General features: G+C 33.3%; 1 protein-coding gene across 2 annotated transcripts; it reads right to left on the bottom strand.

The window, feature by feature from the left end:
• Positions 1 to 336: 336 nt before the first annotated feature.
• LOC114871940 (high affinity cAMP-specific and IBMX-insensitive 3',5'-cyclic phosphodiesterase 8-like) lies at positions 337 to 15,331 on the bottom strand. 2 transcript variants are annotated; one of them, XM_029178554.2, is made up of 19 exons: positions 13,200 to 15,331; positions 8,499 to 8,581; positions 4,728 to 4,787; positions 4,363 to 4,553; positions 4,225 to 4,284; positions 4,088 to 4,154; positions 3,782 to 3,949; positions 3,356 to 3,570; positions 3,115 to 3,278; positions 2,628 to 2,758; positions 2,459 to 2,563; positions 2,185 to 2,387; positions 1,827 to 2,105; positions 1,632 to 1,758; positions 1,403 to 1,546; positions 1,156 to 1,317; positions 878 to 1,007; positions 740 to 807; positions 337 to 583 (listed from the first exon to the last, which is right to left on the bottom strand). In XM_029178554.2, exons 1-19 carry the CDS (start codon positions 13,300 to 13,302, stop codon positions 506 to 508), a joined length of 2,538 nt encoding a protein of 845 aa, XP_029034387.1. In that variant the 5' UTR covers positions 13,303 to 15,331; the 3' UTR covers positions 337 to 505. The 2 variants fall into 2 exon arrangements, with proteins under 2 accessions (XP_029034387.1, XP_029034385.1); XM_029178552.2 differs by having other exon boundaries at positions 5,951 to 13,293.
• Positions 15,332 to 20,839: the final 5,508 nt, after the last annotated feature.

Here is a 20,839-nt window from a genome sequence, read left to right as displayed (position 1 = left end):
TAAACGAAGGCCTGCGTAAAATATTTATTATTACAAATCAATCATCATCGTGTTGTAAGTTCCTATAATCAACAGCATAAATATAGAAATATTTTATTTTCAAACAAAGTCCAGAAAAGAAAAATGAATCATTTGTTTTCAAACATAATCCAGAAAAGATAAATGAGTAAACAGCCAAATATGCGTGCACGACGACGAGAGGAGGTCGTGGTGTCTCATGAGTTTAAAATAGATGATCGACTTTCATGAAAAGTGGGTAGGAAGCGTAGATCCAAAAGCAACAACGAAGATGAATGAATTACGTGTATAATCTAAAAAAAAAAATTTACAACTGTATGGCATGTCGTATTATTTCTATTTTCTTAAGTGTTACGAATATGTTACAAATTAGATTATACAGAGCTCGTTTCGTGAACTTTGTTGGGACGGATGTGAAAAAAGTATTTGGGAGGATCCGAATTCTTTTCTCCATGGGTCATAAGATTCGATTTGTTTTCTTTACGGGTCATGCGAGCTGATCTACGTGAAGCTCCGGAAGAAGTTGTAATTTTTCGATATCCTCTAGAGTTGATATTCCTTGTTCCTGTTGAAAATAGAATTCGTTATAAATATTAACGTATCACGTTCAGTAATTTTGGTGAATCTTTTCTAACAGATTAAAGCATATACGAAGATAAAGTTATTTCTCCACCGATAAGTAATTAATAGAAATGACAGATTATTTAGAAAAATTTCTTACGCTATATTCTTTCCATTTCTCGTAATTCTGCCTCATGTATCCCACCAGTTCAGGCATATCGATAAATGCTGAAAGATAAACGAATCGTATTTTCTAAAGGAAATGTAAACTTAGAAAGTAATAAAAATGCATACTGACCATCCCACGCTTCGATCATGTCATTGATGATGAAATCGACAAAACCGATTTGTGATTTTGGTATCGAACACGTTTGTCTGTCGAACACTGGCATCAATACTGGTAGTTTCAACTTCTTTTCTTCGTCAGTCTGAAGATTTCAAAAATAGTTTAACCGTAACGTAAAACTAAAGAAGAAAGTTTAATTTCGGAGTTCAAATAAGTGAAAGCTCTCTGGAATACTTCCAAGAATGCCAAGTATTTAGAGAATCAGTTGAATCACTAAATGGAAACGCTACCTGACTAAAATACTCCTCGGCGATTCGTCTGGCCCATTCTACGCAAAATTTTAGCGGTCGTGTTGGATTTGACACGTCTGCACACTTGATCATCATTCTTTTCACCAACACTACATTTTCTGGTTGCAATACCACTGACATGTCTACATTATCCGAGTAAGCCTATAAATTTCAAGGAATTCGTGAACAACAAAAATAAATAAAAATCGGATAATTGATTGTTAGTTATAAAAGGGATAATTCATACATCTGTTTGATTGTCTGCCACAATTCTTGAACTGCAAAGATTCATGAATCTAGCCAGGTGCTCGAAATGTTTTGTCATTTCAGTAGCCAGGATCATATCGATCACTACCTGTCGAATCATTTTGTAGGTGTCTCTTTCCAAGTTCTACAACAATGAAAATTCATTCAACGCCCCATGAAAATGATCATCAAGTTTTACAGTGATAGCTGTAACATCATGCAAGACTCACTTTGAAAATATTGACATTATCGTCTTCTAAAGTTAACTTAAACGTCAGGGCTGCGTGGTGTGATTCAAGTACCGATAGATCATTATAGAGGACCGCTAGTTTGCTATCAGCGTTGCAAAGAAATTGGCTAAAACAAATTTAGATATTAATATCCAGGTATCTTTAAAAATATTTCAAAAAGGATTGAAATATTACCTGGATCTACCCGGATGATCGATGTCATGAGCAGTAGCAGCAATCAGAACCGCAACTTCGTCCAAAGGTTCCAAAATCTGCTTGAGTCTTTCGGATTGCATAAACCTGGCAGTAGCTTGCAACACGTCCGCAGCATGGGTAGAATTGTGATAGCAATTAGTAGCTTGATAATTCATCTCTATTAATGTTAGCCAATTTTGTACGATCTTCTCGTCGCAGCCTAGTCTAGCTGGTACACGATACAAATTCATCACTGTCATTCCTAAGAAGAGAAGTGGCCTATAAATTGAAAAATGAATTATCAAAAGAGGGAAATGTAATAATTATTTAACTGGTGAATTCATACTCTTTTGTGTACCTTTTCTCCGTCAGAACTTCTAGTCTGAAAATATCGAAACTCCACTCCAAACATTTGTCTAATATTTCTGCGATCGCCTGAGGCCCCCTGAAACCTTTGATCTGCATACGAGAGGAATTCGGGGTCTGAATAACGTTCCTGAACGTAGATAATCGTGCTGATTCTATCGACGATCTTCTGGATTCCCATGGTTTTCGCGGTGACTATTCAATGATTTATATTTTTCAAAATGGTATGTAAAACGTTTAATCTACTAATTGGTGAAATTTCTTACGGATAGCAAGGCCCCAACGAGGTCAGTTGCTACGGGGTCAGTGTAGGTTCTGTCCTCTTTCAAATATGGCACGTATAGTTCGGTGGTTTTGAGAATTTCTATTGCCTGAAATATTAAATAATTCTTGTTAAACAGTAAGCAATTTTTAAGAACGAAATGAATAGTGTACCTTGTCGATCTGTGCTGCTATGTCGGGGGATGTTGAATCCGTAATCGCATTTGAAAGAAGCATAATCACTTTTGTAATCGGTGCTTCTAATTGTAAACTATGAAGTTTGCGCAAACTGGACCGCCTGCGGCCTATAAAAATATCAAAATTATCAACAATTTCGAGATAAACAAGGAGAAAAATTCATGCGGAACGTGACAGATGTGCTCTACTTTTATGTTTAACCTATTGGACGTATTTACAACTTTGATAGAAGCGATACCACCGATATCAAGAGAGCCCTGACTAGCTTAAAAATCTCCATCAACCTTGTTTCCAGTTATCTCATCGCGTGCTTTCTAACTTCCCGTGGAAATTGACCAAACTAAAGTAAACTGTGCACGTCAAAATTTCAAAGTGCACTTAACGAATTATTTCATCAGTTCAGAACAGTTCAGATAAATCAAGAGAAATTTAAAGTAATATATTAAAAAATTAAAACAATTACCCTCGCTGTTGCCTGATTTCATATCAGAAGTTCGCCTTTGTACCACAACACCAGCCGGTTTTGGGAAACTAGGTTGTTGAACTTGATTAATAGCTGGACTCAATGGATCTATATTTTCTGACAGGTACATAGTATCGTACACATATATGTAATGAGTTGGTTTTCTGGAAAAAACTCAACACATTCAGAGGTGCAAAATATTATTTACTACATATTAAATATTAAACCTTATATAACTTACTTCAAAGTAATACTAAAAGGTATTACTCGGCAGTTGATAGTGATCATTTGATTATTTTTTCTCTTGCAGTTCATATTCCCCTCGAATTCATGGCCTTTATTAATTTGTTGCTCCATTAGAACGAAATTCTCGTAGAACACTATCTCAGTGATGCTTTTTCCTAACATTTCGCTGACCTTATAGCCTAGCAACTTCTCGCTAATTTTATTAACAAACTGCAACAAACAAAGAATAAACTGTATTAAGATAAACAAATAAAAACGAGAATATAAAGAATCATATTTGGGAAAATTACAATTATAAATACATACATACTGCAATAAATAATAGAGTAAGACTGATTATCAAAATGGTTGATTAAAGGGGAAAGAGGAGTACGGTCATCTGTTGATTACGTGTGGATGATACAAGAGTTACTCACATTACCTGTACAATGTGTTTATCGTTTGTCACTTGTACCATATCGTGGCATCTGTCAAGAGCCAAATACAAAGCATCAGCAGCAGCGAGTTGTGTTCTTGGTAGTAATCCATTTGTATAGATTCCTACTAATTCGTTAATTAATATACCCTCATGAGAGCACTCCATTAAAGCCTGAAATAAAGTCCAAAAAAATCCATTATCAAATGTGCTATAATCGTGCAGAAACGTAAAGAGATTTGGTTTTTTAAAATCCATGGTCTTCGATGATAAAAATAGTTTAGTTAAAAATATATAAAAATAGAAACTTACTCTGGTGAACCCTGTTTCTAACAAATCCAATGACACGATTTTATCTTTCTCAGCATGCATAAGAAACCTACGGAAATTCGTGTGAATTTATCATACGTGAAGATTGAATACGATGGAACGAAAGAATTTGAACTTACGATTTTTTTACAAGAGCTATGATAACGGTATTACGATAAACTGGACTAGACCTAATCGCCCTGAAATGAATGAAACGTCGAGTGATTATTTGAAAATGTAAATTAATAATTTAAACGGTGCTTAAAATTCTGGCATACCTACAAACTGCATTGGCCTCCGCGGCACGCTGCCCCCGGTGATCGATGATCACTAGCTCGTGATTTCGATCTTGGAAATATTCGACCGCTTTTTCCGCATCTTTCGCCACCGACACGCTCCATCCCAACCTTCTCGAAGTGGTGGCAAGAATGTCCATCTGCTGATCATCTTTGGGGAAGACCAGTAATATCTGACACGTTCGAGGAATGCGATTCGAGGTAAATCAATCATTGTCTTGTGAAAGCCCGATCGTTCGATTAATCGTGCAATGTAAACACACCGTTATCTGCCGGTCATTTAATTGCAATAGATAGATAGAACCGAAGCAACTTTGTTAAACGATAAATTACTTAAAACTGCTCACCTTTATGATATTAGGAACACTGTTCGTTAAAGGATATGTTTCAATATCTTGCGGCCCTTTCTGGAACAGGCAAGAAAAAAAAGCAATATAAATAAAAGAGAGCAAGAATATTGATTTTGATTGTTTAATTAATTAAATACAGTGGCAAATAGTTCAGCGGAACGGACAAACTTCCACCTAATTGTACGGACGTACTGGTTTTATAGTGTTGTTAATATTAGTTCTCGACTCGAGTTCTTTGTAAACTTTAGCCCTCCGTCGTTCACGCGGTGATTCCTTTAATTTTTCATCGTTTCCATTATAAGATTCCACGCTTTTCATTCGTATTGGTTATGTGCTGCTTGATTTTTAATGGAATTCTGGCGTAACCTATACATGTTACACTCATGAAGGAAAACAGAGTCGAGAAGTATGCAAGAAAACGAAGTTGATCGTTTTAATACAGGAGAGGATGAAACAAAGTTCGATTACTTGATATTTCTCTAATGATTCCCATTTACAATAATTTTTTTTTTTGGAATAATAGAAACAAAGTATCTCTCGTCTGTTTATTCAAATTCAAATTTTTATTCTGAGCGCACGAAACGTTCCAAGTACGGGATACGATACTCCTAAACGTTACCGCGAAACGATTGTTGAAATTTTTCGACTCGTTTTCAGGTGTGTTTATAATTGTGTCTTGAACACGGAACACGCGTGTGCAATGATGAAAAATGAAGTAACATTTCAGAGAGGTACTCTTCTTGTAAATTACATAAATTATTGTATATTAAAATCAAAAAGAAACATTGTATATTTCCAGAATTGCAATAAAATAATTCTTGAACGATTCTATCATTTATTTTTGCAAAATAGAAAAGAACATATTTACTAAATGCATAAATAGAATAAATTTTGTGAACAATTGTATATCTCAGTAATTGAAATATTCTTGAACGATTCTATAATTTATTCCTACAAAAAAGAACAAATTAATTTTTTTTTGCTATATCATTAACAAATGAAAGACTCTAAGAATTCTCTGTAATACACAAGACTGAACATGTACATCCCCTTGACCGCAATAAAAGTAATTCCAGATCGATCTATCATTTATTTCGCCCAGAACAAGAACAATTGACAAAGAAACAATACCTATGAACTCTAAAAAAGCAACTCAATTATTAGTATTCATTATTGTGTAAAATTTGACCAATTTTTTCCATACAGCTTTTCTGAAATACCTTAGTTGCATCTGGTGGTGGCACAAGAGATGGAGGCATTTCGTTCACGCACAATATTCTGCTTTTGTTCGCATCCCATTTTTTCTCCACCCTGCCACATAGTGCATCAAAGATCCATCTGTACCAAGATCTAGACGGCTCTCTATGGATCTCCGTGTCGTTGACCGATCGACAAACGTAGATTGCCATCTGTGTCGATCGCCTGGTCTCGTTCATTTTCGTCCGTGAAAACGTTAATTAAACGAATCACTGATCAACACGCAACGATGAACAACCCATAATTCAATAGAAAATCAACCAATTACATCGAGTCTAATTTGGAATACTTCAATGGTCAAAGATCTAGTTCGATTGGCCAAGTGTCCTCGTTCGTTTACAATATTCACTTTCACCGTTGAAAAGAAACGATATTAATGATTTTGAAGGATGACGGTACTGTTAGAGAAAATCAGATTGAGAAACACGTTCACAGAAAACGTTCATCGCGATACTGAGCCCGTCGTCATCGAGATTATCCTTTTTTGCACTATCAGGGGAGCCAGAAGCACGTCTATCTTTGATAAGGAAACTTCTCCGGAGAACTAAAGCGTCTTCGGTGCAAATTATCGATAGTGTATTGTATAAACAGCCGATAGATAAAATGAGTGCACGTAACGGACAATCGATTATAAATAAATGATTGTATATCAGAATTTTTTTATAATGGTATCACTTCTTAGACGTTACATTCGCAGGATCCATAATAAGACATGTAATCAACGAAGCCCCAATGAAATTGAAAGTATACGTGACACAACTGAGGGTACAACAGTTCATACCAAATCGGAGTGCTAACAAAAAGATAAAAAAATTACCCCTTTTCCTAAACGCTCGATAATTGTTGTCAAAAGAACTGCTGCCCCGAACCGCAACAAAGTTTCCAGACGGACAAATTATCCCCTTAAAGTTCTACAGACTGAACTGGTGCCGCATTTAACTCGCTCGACAAACAACGATTAAACCAAACAGAGACAAGTTCCCCGAAAAAATGCAATTTAAAAGTTCCTGTCTACTACAACACGTGGCATCACAGAATTTCTCCCGTATCAAAAAGAAAATATCACCTTCGATGTTTCTATTACAAGAAAAAGCGCTCAATCAACACCTTACATCACAAATTCTTCAAAAAGAAACACTAATCCTCGAGCCTTCAAGTTCTTGCGAAAGAGAAACACGTGCTGGTTATTTCGAAAAAAATACCACGTAAATACCTGTGTGATTCCAAGGTTCTTTCGAAAGCAGAGCAAAGGATCTCTCATCCTGAGACCCCTTTCGTTTCACGTCGAGATTGTGCAAGATGTCAGTTCCAATTGTCAGCTTGTTCGGCTTTCCTGGCTGCTGTTGATTGTCTATAGCTCATCTATAGACAGCTTATACCCTGCCTATGGAGGAGCTTTCGACGTAGCAGCACGAGAAGCTCGAACCAACGACTGTGCATTGCGAGAGAGGAAAGGGCTAGGCGCATTAATAATTTACGCGATGCTTTCAATGCTTGCCAATCGAAGCTTAATGTGTTAATGAAATATTTACTAGGCTGCTACTTTGTTGTATTGTACGCGGCGATGTCTTGTTTCACCCTTTGAAAGTTCCATGAGAATGTCTGATGTAATTTTCACGAGAACACTCGACATTCTGCGAATTAAACAGGTGTTTCGAACAAAAGCCGATCACGTTATTGCAGGAAAGGGTTAATTGCTGGTTGAAGCTTCGTGAGAAAGGAAAGTCTGATAAGGGAGAGTTTGTGTTTCAATTTTTTATCAATTGTCTTTTTCACCTGCTGCTACACGATATCCCATGTATTTTCTCCTTCTCTTATCCTTGGTAATCGATAAAGGGACTTTGAATTTGATAGAAATTTTTACAACCCTTTCTGATATATACGTGTGAAATGTATACAATATAAAATTGATAAAAATTAAACATTAACCATTTTAAATGAAGAGCTTTTATATATTGAAAATATATCTGAAAACATTTCGATTGCATTAAAAAAAAGAATACAAGAAATGTGGGGTGACAATGGCTGCAGTTTAGATAGAAATAGTTAACGGCCATGGTTTTGAAAATTAGTTAAAGCAAAAGAATAGAGAGTAGATTTCAATAATATAAAAGACGATACAGAAAAGATTGTAAAATAAAAGGAAATGAAAGAAAGTTTAGGAAGACATGGCTTATTGTTAGTAGATAGTTACAATTACACATATTATTTTATACAGAAATCATATGACTATGACACAATATCATAATCTTATAAAAAGCAGTAGGTATGTAGTAACAAATGCGTAGATTCAATTGCCACTTGTTGATCATTAAAAATAAGAAGTGGAACATTTTGTTCGATGTTATCTCTGATTGGAGCAATGAGATATCGATACAACAAAAATATTTTAACGTTATTTATCGTTAAAGTATTGCATTCTATACAATATTACTTATTTATTGAGTATTAAAATGAAAATTTAAGAAAAAATTAAAAATTATAAAAAATAAGACAAACAGTTCTACTTACCACCATAGAATAATCCGCATCTTCATCTCCATTTGAGACGTCTTTAAACGGTGGCTTTTCCAAAATGTCGTATTCCGATTTTTCTTGAAGAGAAAAAGAAAGTTTTGCAATAATTTTCAGTATACAATACAAATTGAAACATCATGAAAATTTAATGTTACAATGATTTGCACATAGATATTTTTAAAACTATGCACTCCTCGTATGTTGTTTTCATTGACGAAGCTTTTTATCAATCAATTCAATGATTAATCAAGTAATTAACATCTTGAATTGCAATAAGCCTTGTTAACAATCAGATTACGTACGAATTACTATGAGAAAATTGTGTGTTATTGGTTTAATTAAAACTAGGTTACGAAATAATGGTTATTTTCAATTTCTATTTTTGAACGAACTCGTTGAAACAATTTATCAGATGTGTCCCTGCATAACCATTAATTGTATAGAATTTTTACGAGATGAATCAATTGTTTGTTTACCGATGCCTTTAATTGGTTAATTGGTGTGGATGGAATGGATCAAGTGATATCATAAAAATGATTAAGCTGTACAAGGGTGGGTGAGCGAGGTCGACTGTAAAAACTTATCTTCACCTTTTACGGTAAGATTATTCAGCATTTACCGTGTGATTCGAATGGATCAGAGTTTTAAAAGATAATTGATCGAAAGTAGGGCACCTCAATTGGACATAGCGAGCAACTCTGTTGGGAAAAAATAAGACTATTTTGACCAAAATGTGTATGTATACAGTATAGTGTCTCTGGAGAAGTGTGCTTGATTCTGCAACCGGCATTTACGACCGATCGTTTCAGTGTCAATTTCCAGTTCTGCCCTCTTCGTGTCCCTGGTAATTAACTTATTATTGCATTTTTTCATGCTTCAACGTAGCGATCCACGATGTTTAGTAAAAGCAAACACCTTCATTATTCGAATGAGCATGTGTTTTTTTTTTAATTTGGAAGTAGAAAAGAGAAATCAAGAAGATAAAATAATTGTGGATCTTATGAAACTACCACAGTTTTAAACATCAATTCTGAAAATTTAGATAAAATATTCGAAATCATACGTAGAGCATTTTCTGATCAATGAACAAAAAAGGAAGAAATTGAAAGAAAGATAAATTCTGAAAATTTAGATAAAAATTTCGAAATTATATATAGAGTATTTTTTTTAATTAATAACCAAAAAGGGAAGAAATTGATAAAAAGTTTATTTTAATGGTTTAATGTGATGTTTACATACCGATGTTAAATAATAAGTCATCCAGAGTTTCTTCATTGTCATTTGCGAAGAAATATTCATTCGAAGGAGATGCCATATGAATTTATAACTCGGTAACTTCACAATATCGTAGATGCACATTGAAATTTTGTTGATCGTGCTCTCACTTTACTCAGAATCTATATTAATTATTCATTAAAATGTACTTGCAATTAATGGAACAATAAGCATAAAAAATTTTGTAGAAACTTTGTATAGACAAATCAGAGCTTCAGAATTTTAATAGAAATATTTTTTTTTAAATTATCAACCCCTAGAGTACAGTATTTAGTAATTATTTAGTAAAAGATTTCCTAAAATCAGATTCAAAACAAAAAATTACCAAATCGATACCACCGTCACTTCTCGATCGTTCACATCGGAGATCAAAGAAAAGAAACTTTCACCGTAACACAAAATCGAACAGAAAGAAAAACCGTCGATACACTTTAGCAAATCTTTCGAAATCGACTGTATTTCGACCTAATACAATTTTTCCAATCACTTCGTCCATGTCAATGATTCGAATCACTTTCAAGAAAAAACAAAACTAATCGGCTCTAGGCGAGTGACACGCGTATCCAAGCATTGAAATCACTGGTAGAAGCACGCGTCAAGAAAAGAATCGGCGCGTTCGAAGCGTGTACGACGCGTAGCAAGCGACTCAAAGACAACGACTGACCAGTACAAGTAAATTCTTCAGATTGAAATTCTACTTGCGAAGTGAGTGGCCTCAGGGTGGTCGGAGAAACTCCACTGTACAATAGCCGTACACGTTTATTAAATATGAACCTGTTTGAAAGAAGTTTTGTGAGAAAAAAAATCAGTAATTAATAGCGATACATTGATTTGAATGCAAATAATTCTTAACGAGGCAGAATTAGTAAAAGCTTAATATAGAATAAAATTCAGCAATTAGTGTTGATAAGAAAAAGGTGACGGAAGTAACATTAGTTCAATAAAAAATATTTTATTCAGACAGAATTAGTGAAAATTAATGTACTCTTAGTAGGTAACAATGTTTTTATGGCTGTTAAAAATACTTGATTGAAACATTTCTGCTTGTTTGTTTGAATAAATGTTACTTAAAGATGATTGGCTTTGTCTAGCAATGAAGTGTATTTGGAATTTGAGAACTTGTTCATTGTTTCAGGATTCAAGATATGTTAGTAATTGTTAATCATAGTTCAGAATTTTGTCTTGAATTGCCTGTAGAATGTGTAATTTTGTAGTAAACTGCTTGTTGAATCAGTTGATAAGAATAAGGTTAATGAAACTTGTGTTTGAGATCAAAGGTGCCCGCTAATGGACTGTTGTTGCATAGAAATGAAGATGGTGTTGCAATATGTCTAGAAATATTCTGCTTAATTCATATGGATCATTAGAAAATGAAATACTTGAATACTTGGAAGAAATTATTGAACGATTATAGATTCACCAACATTTTTCTCTTCGTTCTGAATAAATTACACGATTTTACAATGAAGTAATTACAAGATCATTAAGGACCAATATTAAAAATAGAAAATTTTGTATAAAAATGTACTTGCATAAGAATGAGGAATGGTTATACAAATTCAATAATTAAATTGAGTCAAGTATATCTTTTCTAATCGCAATAACAATTATGTGTCACTTTTATATAAAATGTTTCCCTATGCTGTATTTGCATTTATCTTATTCAATGAACGTAGCATACTTTATATTAATCAGCTCCATGTATAAAGCTTTATACAGTTCAGTCTTGCTAATGAATAGAAAAATGAAACAAAACGAAGCATAAGATATAAAGCTTTTGTAAGTGTGAGCTACAAATATTCTAATTTCTGCTCCTTGAATCACGCTTGAAACTATTGCAATAATAAAAGCATAGCAACAAAGTAAGACAAGCAAAGCATTGAAAACACTAACATTTTTCTTTTCTTTGTATTTTCTACGCTGAAAGCACGATTTTCTCTTAAACATGTAAATAATCACTGTGTTCTGTCCACTGATTAAATTTTCAAGCAACAATCGTCATAAAAATTGTCGATTCACAATATTGCAGAATTTCAATTGTTAATGTTATTGAGAATGGTGAACGCAGGAGGAATAACGAATCGAATTGAGCAACTAATTTGCTTGCGCGTTCGCGAAGGTCCGAATGGAATTGCCATCCGGCATTATCTGTGTCTGATTTGCATTCATAACCATCGACCCAAATATACCGTGGCCTTATCAAAGAATCAATATAGCGTTTCGGCATTGTACCCTTGTGCCCGTGGCATTCTTGCTTACCAATAAACTCGTTGAATGGCAAATTATATTCCTTTCAAAAGACATTTAAACCGAGATGCTTTTAATGCGATGCAAGAATTTAAAAAAAAGAATGAAGTGTTGAAATTATATTGAATGCCATGTATTTATGAGAAGTAAGAATTGAAAAGGAAATATGCGCAATGTCGTTGAGTTTTTTGTTTCGAGTTGAATTGTGATGTTAATACATTTGTGTTTAAGGAGTAAAAAATGTAGAGATAAGAAAAGAGTGTGATAAAGTACAATTGAGGTGAGGTTGAAGTAGAATGTTGCCAATAATACTGTGCCCTTTTGAAAATGTTTTTTGAGTTGAAAATCGAAAATGGCTGGTGTGTAACAGCTCCAATGATTACGTTTTCAATTTTATTTTTAAACAATTATTCGATTCAAAAATAGACAAAGCAAACACTTCTCTGTCTTTGTGCCCTGTTTAAGAATACGCAGACAAATTCAAATGGATCTCTAATGGTAGCCCATTTCTAACACTACAACCACTGAATGACAATGATTTACCACAGAAGTTTGACCCTCCCTCCTTGTCGAAAGTTATGAAAACGGTGCAAACAGCTTTGTGAAACCATGTACCGAGGCTGATTAATTCTCATCTCGATCTTAGCTTCCAGACAAGAATACGGTGTGGTCAATGTAGAGACTAGGTCAAGGCAAATCGCCATTCGCTCGAGGTATACTTTTGCGAAAGAAGTACGCATCAATGACGCAGAAATGCCCCCAGCACATTGCAAATTATTTTTGTTGATCGATTGTATGCGCCCTCGCAGTCGGAGAGGTCCTTCTATCCTCATGATTTTATCCCCATGAAATTGATAAAACTATTGAAAAAATGATTTAATTTGGCAAAAGTTAACGATTGAACTTAAAATAATTAATTTAATAAAAAAAGCAATTAAATTTTATGGCAGCCACTCTTTCATCTTGAAATTGAAAGTGATTTGATCAAACAAAATTAGAAAATAAAAAATTAAAGTACAGCACAGTCATTGTTTCAAAGTATCATATAATGAACAAAAATAACAAAAAAGTAAAACTTGAAATAAGATGTCAGATAATTCTAAATAGTTCAAGATCCACGGGTACAGAGCGCACACTATAGTTGCAAGTCCTTGAAGAGAAACGTGAAATTACCTATGTCAACTAGAGATCCTTGATCCAACGAATCCGATTGTTTTCTCTTATCCCTGTCCCTTTTGTCCTCCATGCACTCCAACATGCTGGGCTTGCATCCCATCCTTGAAGCAGAATCTCACTTCGTGCAAGATCCTTCAATCCTCATCCACATTGTTGAGACCTTCTTCAAAAGATCCTAGAAAAGAATCCTACCATTTATACCATACCATATCTTTTTACCAGAGATAACGTAAGACGCAAATGGTGCGTCATTAGTCACGAGTGTCTTGACGTATCATTTGATGCAACAAAATTAATATATATTATAGTGTCTCGAATAGAATTGGCAATACATCCCGATGCATATAATTAATTAAGAAAACAATAAGATTTCAAAATACGAAGAGGTTGAACGTCCCTGTTCAATGTCATTAAAACGAGTTCCTCAACGACGATGATGCTGTTAGTGCAGGAAACGTTGAGGAAGAGTGACAAGCTATAACGCGTGCTTATAAATATTCATGAGGGTTAACAGTTCCGTTGAATATTGAAAAACACGATGAGAGGAGCATGTTCGTAAATCGATCAAGATACACTCAGAGTACCTACCATAAAAACGTGTGCAAGGTGATCCCGATTTCCATGTTTCTTTGATGACATTCACGTGATCAAAGTTAGAGTGCAGGACAGTTTCTCACATAATTCGAGCATTTGATTCTTTGAACACTGTTTAACACTGATTAGAATGTCACAGATGCACAAAGGTGTGAACTTTTTAGTTTTAGTTCCAATTTATCACTGAAATTGCGATGACGAGTTGCTTTTTGTGACTGCACTTAATCAGCAAAAATTATAGAAACATAAACACAGAAGCACGAGAGAATAATATGTGCAGATTTCTTTTTTCCTATAATTATATCTTGGACATTAATGAATCTGAGAAGGTTAATAAAAAAGTACGATTATATCCTGTGGACATTAAAGGAACGTTGGAATACTAATATGGAGTTTTTGATTTTTTTTGCATAATTCTATTTTTAAAGTTAATGTTAATAGAGTTGAAGAGGTTAATTGCAAAAAACTTAATGATGATGCCCTGAGAACTAGAAATACTAGTCTCTTAGTAAATTGAATTCAATAAGCTTGTGAAATATTAAGAAATTGATCAGATCTATTAAAAATTATAGATACTATAATAAAAATAATCAAGTCTAGACATGTCAACAACAACAATGACAATATTTCTAAAATTGAATCGCAAGTCCCAAAGTCGATAATTACTTGAGAAGTAGAGTCCCTGCTTATCAACATTCTAAACGACCATTTAATCAAAATTCCAACCGATTATGTCATCGTACAAAAAATAGCAGGAATTATGGACTTCCGGAAAGTACAAAAGTCATCCAATCGTATCAGCTTGACACTGAACCATACTGCACGAAGGCCAGATCCGAAGTTGCACAAGGACACACACAAGTCCACCAACTTCCTCTTCTCTTCCTATGCGCTTTATCTTATCACAGACCATGAATTCGCACAAGTTTCCCGTGTGAATCTCGAGGAATCGCGAGTCTTCGGCCGATTTCGCGAGATCGGTTCGCGAGTAATTTCTCTGATCACCTTGAACAACGTATCCGAGATTACGGCTCGTTTAAATGTAAACACGTCCTACGGAAATTTACATTTCATTCCCCAGAGTGGTAGGAAACTAACGACGAATCGACGAAAGGTATCGTGATTGTTTGTCACGCGACAATCAATGACCGATCGCGATCCCGTTTGGAAATGGTTCAAGTTGTGAAATCGGTAGCGCACGATCCTTATCGAGATTTCAACACCTTTCAGAATCTTTGTAGAGACATTTGGAGCCCCGAGGTCGCCTGTTCCTTGAACAATTATTGCCTCTGGTCAATTACACTCGCGAGGCAATCAGAATACGGGGTGTCGTAAACAACTTTAAAACGTTCTAAAGTTATTTGAGATTTTCGATTGTAACAGAGAAATTTCACAGAGCAATCACTGTATTGAAATTGTTCAAAGAATGACTGTCGATAAAATGATTTTTTTCACTGATGTGTATGATAAAGAACGAACGATAGACGGATCCATTGTTAAACGACAAAATGTTAAGATGTGCGCGTTGTTTTTAATGTTAGACTCAGTTGTAGACCGCATGGTGGCCTCGAATTCACTGACTAAAGTTTGCGATTCCACGAGGACGAGTCGTAGGGAAGAGACAACAGATCGTTGGGATACCACCACCCCTCCTTCTTCCGAGCACCTAGCCAAATATTTTATTTGCACTCTCGGCAGAGCACGTTGATGTATAGATTATTCGTTCAGGGCACGATAGCGTTACGTGATGTGGACACCGTTCTTGTTATTCAACCTCGGCCTGATAGGCAGGAAGGTATGTTACGAATATTTAAACAAAATCATTTTTTCAAAATTCTATTTAAGAGAAAATTGATCGTGATAATTAATTTGAACGTTTGTACAACGATTGCTGGTAAAATTGAAATAGGAGACTTGAAGAATAAAAGTGCATAGATCGTTCAACTGAGTTGATCGTGATGACACATTGAAAAATTGATACAAGATATTCAATAAAATTCAGTATAGTTGAAAAAGATATTCAAAATAGAAAAATGCAAATTGTTTAATTATCCTGATCATACTGGATATGATAAAGATTAATTAATGCCTCGACAAATTAATGACGATAATATCTTGAGAAATAATGTGTAGGTCATTTAGCAAATTGTATCGTGCCAACTCCGAAAATTAACGTAAGTCCATTAATGAAATTAATGATGGCAACAACCTAAAAAGCGATACAGGAGACCTATTATTTTGATTAATTTTGAAAAAAAAAATTACGAAACTTCAGGTACCTGATGCAATAAAAAAAAAATGATATTTTATATATCAAACTAAAATGTATACCAGACATTCAAACAAGTGATTTAAAAGTTTCATTGAATCGTTAATTTCTTAACATGTGAAATAATAAAAAACCTACTGAACAGGCGTTTCAAATTGAAATCATAAAAGCGACAGCCAGAGTTAATTGAATGATTGATTGAAACAAGTAATAAAACGAAACTTGTTCTTATATTAATTGATAGTTTTCTTGAAGGAAGCTACATTTTTAACGAATGAAGATGTAACAGAGGCAGATAGTATGCAATGTGATAGGTTTGCAGATAGAATGAACAGACATGTTACGAAACATTAAACAGATTCTCCTTGAGAGTATTAGTCGATTTGAAAGGCTAATAATGTCTTACGTTCTTTGAATGATGAACAGCAATTGCACATTACGATCTGGGTAATTTCGTAAAAGATACAAAATTCTGGAAGCAAATTATTTCAACACTTGTCAGAGAAAACAGTGAAATCTTCCCTTCCATTGCGAAAAAGTATACTTTACACGTAAGATAAGACATAAAAAGCAAAAAAGAGACTTAAGCAATTGAAAAATTTACACACCCCTGTTAATTAAAGTGTAAAATTAAAATCGTACTCTAAAACTCTCCAAATACTCTATAAAAATAAAATAAGAAGATACATCAAAAGTAATAGAAAACAATTTTTTCTATAACTCAAGGTTTAAAATTGAAAGTGCAAGAAGTACTGTAAAATGTCCTTAATTCTTAAAAAGTAATGAATTTGAATTTCACCAGAATAAACCAATGAATTAAGCCTAAAGGAAAGAAACATTTTTTCATCGAAAATACATTGTAACGTTGATAGTCGAATAGAAGACAGTTAGGTATCTAGAATTTGCACCTGGCAAATAGTAAGCAGAATGATCTAACAGTTGTTATTGCGAGTTTGCATAGAGCTTAGACAGGCCCGCGGTTGCACAAAAGCGATTATTTGTCTAGAGATGCTTTAAAAGTTTCCTTGACGGAAATTATCTTTACTTGTGAGCTCATTGTACACCATTGTTTCACTCGTTGCACCTCACGTGGAACTGTATCTTGCACATGCCATCCCAATTATTCTCCTATTAAATGCACCGATGCACGGATGCACCGATGCAGCGAAAAGTATTCCAAGTAAATTCTTTCCTTATTAATTATTCTTTCCTGGTTCTCCCCCCTTACGCTTTCACATTATATTACATCTTTTCAAATTTTGAAATAATTTACTCTTAAAAAATGTGAAGTACTAAAGGATTAAACATAAAGTTTAAACACGTTGAACTATTAAAAAGAAATATTTTAGAATATAGTACTTATGGAAAGAAAGTTAAATTTGAAATTGGATAGGTTCAATGACCCATGGAATTGTTAATTAAATAGGAAATTTCTATAAACCTACCCTACGATAAAATATTGACCCACGATATTAAAATGTTAAATAATATACTAAATTATGTATAAGTTGAACTGGTTTTAAATTTACTGATTTCAAATGTCTTGAAATATTTATAAAATTAATAAATTATTATAATCCCCTATGATAAATTAAAATATATCGAAAATATTCTTAAGAATAATGAAGAATTAAGAGCACGATGATGATTAACTATTTGAACATTGAACATAAATATCAATGAAGAGTGAACAAAATACAATAATATTAATATAATATAATGTCAAAATATACACTAAAATACTTAAAATAAAATAAAGATAAGTAAGAAATATTTTTTATTATTTAATTCTTTATTAGTCTTATATATAAATCACGAATAATATTTTTTTTTAGAAAAGCAGAGAATACGATTTTAATTTTTTATTCATTATTTTCATTTAAAAAGCGAAGCAAATGAAAAATTCATAGTTCTTTAGAACGTAGTTCCGAAACAGGTACTTGACACATGACATGTGATCTTCAAGTAAATGGTTCAAAACACCTAGGATCAATCTTTACGAAAGAGGAGGAAAGGATTAAAATTATACGCATTTGGGTAATACTACTGCTGAAATTAAACAGGATGCATAAATGAGTAAGTCATCTCATATCTTGTTCATTCAAAAGGGAAAGATTAATGTTGTGTGCAGTTTGGTGACTCTGTTGCTGAGAGTAAAAAGGAAGTCAAAATAAGTAAGTCGTCTTACATTCTGTTTGTTTGAAAAAAATTTTTTAAATGTGGATGTTGGAGACTGTTGCTGGAATTAAAAACGAAATCCAAATAAGTGAGTTATTTTATGTTCTATTTGTTCGAAAGGAAAAGATCAAAGTTGAGTGTATTTTAGTTATGCTGTTGCTGAAATTAAATATTTGATAAAAGATTAAAATTGTGTGCATTTTTGAGATTGTTGCTGAAATAAAAAAGAGACACTGAACAAGTATGTCATATCTTAACTGTTTGAAAGAAAGAGCTTAGTTGTACCTATGCATTGTGATGATTTTGTTGCTGAAATTAAAAAGGAATTCTAAATAAGTGAGTCATTTTATATCTTATATTCGCTTGAAAGAACAGAATAAAAGTTGTGTGGATTTTGGAGACACTGTCGCTGAAATTAAACAGGAAGTCCAAATACGTAAGTCACCTTACATCTTGTTTAGTTGAAAGGGAAAGATCAAAGTTTTGTAGATTTTGGAGGCATGGTTGCTGAGGTTAAAAAGGAGGTCTGAATATGTAAGTCATATTTTGTATTTTACTAGTTCGAAGGAAAAAAATTGAAGTTTTGTAGATTTTGGTGATTCTGTGGCTGAAATTAGAAAGGAAGTCTAAATCCGTAAGTCATTCTATATTTTGATATTTCGAAAGGAAAGGATTAAAATTGCATGCATTTGGATAATATGTAATAGTATCTAATAGTACGAAAGGAAAAAAAAATGGTTAAAATTGTGTGTATTTTAATGATTCTGTTGTTGAAATGTAAATATGTGTCAATTTGTATCTTTCTCGTTCGAAAGAGAAATATTGATGTGTGCATTTTGGAGAGTGTTGTTGAAATTAAAAAAGAAGTTACAGTAATGTATCCTTTATCCTAAATTATTTAAACAACAAAATTTTTTAAAAACACAGTCATTACAATAGCACATTATTACCAAGAAATTATAAAGAAAAAATTGGTGTTAGTAAATTGGTACATTTTCCCCCATTCTGAAAAGTAAGTTCCATTTACTTATCACTGTTACTACAATAAAACTTATGCTTAAATAGGTGCACGTATGATCACACTTTGACTTCACAGGATATCCTTTGAATAATAATTAAATTTTAAGAGGTATATGTTAGTATTGGATGCAGTTAATGCGGTCATAAAAGTAGAAATATTCAGTATAAACACTAAATAAACTAAAAACAAAGACGGCACATCTGGATGGTCAGATTAAAACTAAAAATGCAAAAATTATTATTGACTCATAGAATAAATGTATATAAAGACCATTCGTTTCGGAATTTAAGAAACAATAATAAAATAACATATAAGACAGTAAGTTCAATTTAATCCAATTTTAAATAACCATATGTATAAAATAGAAATCTACTTTGCACTTTGTGTAAATATTTAATACTAATTAGCATAAAATTAAGCTCGTAACCTACCCCTTTAAGAATCTTTTCATGTTCCAGGAATAGTAATTCCTTTTTCAGTGATATGAAGTTGCATATGAAGTGACAAATTTAACAGTCAAATGTTCAATATTTTTGAAAACGATATGTATGTATTTTTGATGAACCTTTACAGAGAAGTTACTTTTCAAACACCATCACTATTACGAACATTTGAATCGTTTAATTAATGTCCAACGTACAGTAAAATTGTACGATGATAAATCAAGAGATTGATCAAGATAGTATATCAAATTTACCATTATGCAAAATAGCAGAGAGGTGAGAAGAACGAATCGTGGACATTTTGCTTGGTTATACAAGGTTCGCTAACAAAGTACATCATTTTAATTACCACTGTCAGTATTATTAGCAATTTTTTGTTACTTAAGAATCATTATTAAAAATATAAAGGAACACAAATAAAACATTTATTTACTTGTAATGATGGGTTTAAAAAAAAGAATATTATTAAAAAAATAATAATTGACATATAGGATAATAAAGTTTTGATGTATAAGGAGGTGGAAAAGTGGAACTAGTAAATGTTGATTATCCAAAATTGTAAATTAGATCCCCATTCCACTGATCTTCCATTTCATTCTTTAGAAATTGTTAATAATAATTACAATTTTAAAGAATAAATATTTCCTTAAAAGTGACTTGCCTACCGTAATGTTCATATTCCAAACAAGGTTCTCTGTAACGAGAAATGCGTGAAACCAATAGCTGCTGTACAGGCCTATTTGCCAGAGGAATGTTTGCGATTTTCTGTCGATCGTGTGGCCCTCAAAGATTGGTCCCCGATACTTTGTGCCATTGCTGAGAATCGAAGCTTGTCAAAAATTTATATCTATAGTCGAAACAAGCGAAAAAAGGTACAAGAGAAAATTAATACGGAAGAGAAGCTCGAGAAATTCTGGTAATAGAGCCAAGACTTTTGAATGAACGTGATTACGTAATTTTAATTTTGCATAAACTGGCAAACGATGACTGTTACGAAACTGACGCCAAGTGAAATAATTTATTCTTATCATGAGGCTTGTCGAATAATATAAAGATCCGAGTGACTGGATAAGGTACATGAATTTAGATAATTCATCAGAATTTTAATTAGGGCGAGAGTGTTTGATTTGTT

The sequence above is a fragment of the Osmia bicornis genome, chromosome 1, assembly GCF_907164935.1.
Source record: "Osmia bicornis bicornis chromosome 1, iOsmBic2.1, whole genome shotgun sequence".
Lineage (NCBI taxonomy): Eukaryota > Metazoa > Arthropoda > Insecta > Hymenoptera > Megachilidae > Osmia > Osmia bicornis.
The sequence above is the reverse complement of the archived record's forward strand: the minus strand, read 5'-3'. Positions and strand labels throughout refer to the sequence as shown.

Excerpts from the sequence above, each read along its gene's own strand:
- LOC114871940 (XM_029178552.2), bottom strand. The coding sequence starts at position 6,166 with ATGAACGAGACCAGGCGATCGACACAGATGGCAATCTACGTTTGTCGA. Across the intron at positions 4,554-4,727 it reads GTGTTCCTAATATCATAAAG|ATATTACTGGTCTTCCCCAA; the intron begins GTGAGCAGTTTT and ends CGAACGTGTCAG. Across the intron at positions 2,759-3,114 it reads GAAATCAGGCAACAGCGAGG|GCCGCAGGCGGTCCAGTTTG; the intron begins GTAATTGTTTTA and ends ATATTTTTATAG.